The following is a 4,191-nucleotide window of genomic DNA, read 5'->3' as shown; positions in this document are numbered from 1 at the left end:
TGAGCTAAGACAAAAATGTGTGAGCTGGAAGCTAAAAAAACTGTGAGCTAGCTCACACTAACTCAGCTTAGAGGGAACAGTGCTTACCAGTAGTAGAAGCAGTAGTAATGGCTTGATGTATTCACCCATAACAAAATATCTGTGGCAATTATTTCACCTAAGCACTCTGACATGCAGAGAGATACCTCTTCAGTTTCATATCTTTATTTATTGTTTCCACATAAGAGTTTATATCCAGGCATAATATACGGAGAACATCACCTTAGTACACTCTCTCTGACAGAATCTTGAATGGCCTCTATTATTTATAAAAAATTATATTATAAATCCCTAAAATGAAATATATCGCAGGGCTCTTTTTGTAGCAGGAACTCCTTTGCATATTAGGCAATACGCCCCTAATGTAGCCAATCCTCCAAGAGCTTACAGAGCTCTTCTTACAGGGGCTACTGTAAGCTCTTGGAGGATTGGCTACACTGGGGGCGTGTCGCCTAATATGCAGAGGAGTTCCTGCTTTAAAATGAGCTATATATATATAAGTAGAGGTTCATAGTTTTTGGTAATTCAGTGTTCTTAAACAACTGAGATGCATGAAAACAAAACCAGTTAGAAACAATCAAGTTAATTCAGAGCTACCCCTGTTTGATGAAGTGTTGTTCCACTGACCAATAGGCAGATGGACATTTCGGAACAGATGGAGGAAGGATAGGACAGAAACTTTCCTGATCAAGCAAGCTGTCATAGAAGAGTGGATTGATGACTGGGGCTGGGAATTGAAAAACCGCCATATTTAACATTCAGGATCCAAGTGAAATGGATGCCAGTTCAAATACGGTTGTTGTTACTGGTAAGATTTTTTTTTTAATGCTTCATCTTTCAGGCCGACACGGAGTGCCACAAATCAAACTGCTCTTTATCATGGAAAGGGGGGGTGGGATGCTGTGGGAAGGAGAGAATACTAGCATATTCAAAAGGAAAATCTCATTGCTGCAACTTGCTAAGAAAATCAGAAGGCATGGGGCGGCTGCGGCGGCGGGGGGCGGGGGGAGATGTTTGCCTCTATCCAAGTAGGTTTCTTGTTTACTATTCCTGTCACCTCTGAAAATATATGTTGACATCCTCTCCTGTCCAAGCCGTGCAGCCCTAAGGTGAAACTAGTTAAGGGCTACCTAAAAGAAACCACACAGAGCACAGCTGCTTCCCGGTTGCACATAATCAGAGACTAAAATCAGAGCAATGTCAAAATGACAGTTTTGAAACACCGGCTTTCAGCTTTTCGTTTCAAAACACAGCAACAGGTGATTTTTATTTTTATTTTTTGGTTTTAAAAAGTGAATTCGGAATAAATAAGATTTAGTGTGTCGAAGGAGCATGCCTCGGCACAAGCTCCTCAGAGCCAGATTTGGACATTTTCTCGCTGGTTATAGTTAATGCTGAATCACCACTTCAGACGCAGCTGATTACAGGGAAGGGATTGAGCTTTAAAAGGTTAAAACTCTCCTGGAATGCTCTCTGTTGTGCCCCTGTCTGTTCTAAAGGCAATCATTACGCACAGGCTTGACATGTGAGTTGTTGGATAATTTTCCACTACAGGCTATCTAAGGACACGGCCCTGAGCCTGAAGGGACATCAAAGAGAACCTGCTTGTTGCTGTTTTCAATTAAACACATCTTAAGATTATTTTAGGGCTTGTTAAAATAGCTGCAAGGCAGGCGGAACCAGTTCAGATGTCTCCAACCATAACGTTGACTAACCAGGATGGGGAAGTGGCAGAGAAGGCTCTTATAACCTTATATAAGACCAAGAAGTCATGTTGACGTCCTCATGATCCAAAAGCAGACTGAATAGCCTAGGTTTAACCTGAGTTTATCAGAGCAATGCTGTAGTGTATTCAAAGCTGCCTGGAATGCATGATGTGTTGTGAAACATCTAACTGAAGTGCAATGTAAAGCTTCGTCCTGGGCTAGGATCCAAATCCATCCTGTGACTAGCCCAGGAAGCACCTAACCAATCACTTTGAAGGAAGCTCCCTGAGCGGGAACATCCGTGATTGGTCCTTATGTGAACAACCTTATTGGTTGGTATTTGTAAAGTGGGTGTGGCTACATTAGCCGGGAACGTTTAAAAGCAGGACAGCTGCACTGTAAAGGCTGTCCTGGCTATCAGATGTTGATCCGTGTTGGAGTTGTGTTCGAGTGGAAGAATAAAGCTGTGTTCTTGCTGAATCACTCTCCGACTGCTTTGTTAAGCGAGCGACTTAACAAATGCAGGGTCCACCATGGTTAGTGTTGGTATGGGAGAGCAACAAAGAACACCGGGGTTGCTACGCACAGGAAGACAACAGCAAAACACCTCTGCTTGTCTCTTGCCTAGAACACCCTGTGGATGGGGTCACCAGGAATCAGTTGTGGCTCAACAGCACATTGTTGTTCTTCATGCTCCAAAAATAAGTTAATCTTTTTAAAGAGGTGCCGGAACTCTCGAGAGGGAAATGAAGTTTTCAACCTCTATCCTGAAAACTCACAAACTTTTAAACATTTTCAAAAGAATTTTGTTGAAGAGGTTCCGGAACTCCATTCCGGCGTATTCCCCTAGAAAAAAAGCCCTGATCCACCCTATCTGCTTCACCCCCATAACTTTTAAAGAGTTTCCCACTGGCAGGGTGTAGTGGTTCAAGCGTTTACTAGGATCTTAGGAGACTCAGTTTCAAATCAATGCTTCTACCGTGGAGGCTTGCTGGGTGACTTTGGGCCTGTCACATTCTCTCAGATTCACCTACTTCAGAGGCTTGCTGTTTTGAGAAAATGGAAGAAGGAAGATACAGCATGTGGGTCCGTTGTGCAGAGAAACAGATATGCTCCACAGATTTATTTAATTCATTCGTACCCTACCTTTCTCCTCAATGGGGACACAAAGACGTTTACATCATTCTCTCTCCTCCATTTTATCCTCACAACAACCCTGCGAGGTAGGTGAGGTGAAGTGTGTGTGACTGGCCCAAGGCCAGCTTCTGTGGCATGGTGGGATTCTTACCTGGCCCTCGCAGATACTAGTTTTACACTCTTAACCCCTACCCCACTGGCTTTCTAAATCCAGTCCCTTTGGAAGTTTTAAAGTAGCCCTGGATATAGTGGTCAATACAGTGGGGAGCTGAAACTGAAACTGAACCTAAGACACGCAATTCTTGTCTAGCTTTTCCCCACTATTGCAAATCTTGTAAAATCTGTTTTTTATAAGTCAGAAATAGTCTATAGCCTTGATATGTGGATTCTGATAAACAGTTTCCATTCCAGACCATCCTTAGATTATTCTAACATTACAGATCGTCAGCTGCCACCTTGCAATGGTTCCTGTTGGGGGGGGGGAGCTTTTATTTCTTTCTGTCAAACTGATATCTAATCAAGACGTTGATTCCTATATTGATTCTGATATTAGCTTTGCACTTGTTCTCAAGCACGATATGCAGAAGACGCGCAGGTGCATTTTAGATGTAGTGCAGCGAGTCATCAGTGAATGCCTCAATAACATTTTCACCTGCTTGTAACAAATCTGCTGGCACCGATCCTGGTTTTATTACACAGTGCCTAATAATACTCCGCCAACTTGATCTGTGTTGGTTTGGGTACCCAGAAACACGGAGACCTTCTCATGATGAAGTCACTTCTTTTCATAGAACAGATTAACCCTCAGCAGGGGTTTCTTGTGACCGTCGTTGCCGCTGTGCACATTTCACTCAGATAGCTCAGGGCTTGATGTTTACTCTGTACAGAACTTTTTACTCCCCAACAGGGGTCGTTTCATAGAAAAAGAGCTAGGGGAACTCATTAGCATAACTCATTAGCATATGCCACACACCCTGACATCACCGGAAGTGTGTCATAAGGTCACACTCCCTGACATCACCGGAAGTGTGTCATAAGGCCACACACCCCGCCCCCAACGGTCCCGGCTGCTGCCGGCCTTGCTGCTCCACTGCCGAGCCCCATGAGGGGCCCGGTGGTGGACCTGCAAGCCCGGCGGGAGTGCAAGGAAGCCCCGCGAAGGCCCTCCCTGGCCCCAGGCAGGCAGGGGTGGGGAGATGCAGGGAGGAAGCAACTTACCCTCCCTCTTCTCCTGCCTCCTCCTGGCTGAATGAGGGCCGGAAGCGGGGCGGCCGGAAGCAGGGGGCGGGGCTTTGTCATGTGCCCCGCC

General features: G+C 45.0%; 1 protein-coding gene across 4 annotated transcripts in view; it reads left to right on the top strand.

The window, feature by feature from the left end:
• Positions 1-700: 700 nt before the first annotated feature.
• Positions 701-4,191, top strand: part of PGPEP1L (pyroglutamyl-peptidase I-like) — a 19,197-nt gene continuing 15,706 nt past the window's right edge. For all 4 annotated transcript variants that reach the window (XM_015424551.1, XM_015424552.1, XM_015424553.1 and 1 more), the window contains exon 1: positions 701-847. In XM_015424551.1, coding sequence (XP_015280037.1) covers positions 818-847 — 30 coding nt within the window. In that variant the 5' untranslated portion in view covers positions 701-817. The remainder of the gene's footprint in view (positions 848-4,191) is intronic.

The sequence above is a fragment of the Gekko japonicus genome, unplaced genomic scaffold (genome assembly GCF_001447785.1).
Source record: "Gekko japonicus isolate JY-2015 unplaced genomic scaffold, Gekko_japonicus_V1.1 scaffold361, whole genome shotgun sequence".
In the NCBI taxonomy this organism is placed as follows: Eukaryota; Metazoa; Chordata; class Lepidosauria; order Squamata; family Gekkonidae; genus Gekko; species Gekko japonicus.
The sequence above is the reverse complement of the archived record's forward strand: the minus strand, read 5'-3'. Positions and strand labels throughout refer to the sequence as shown.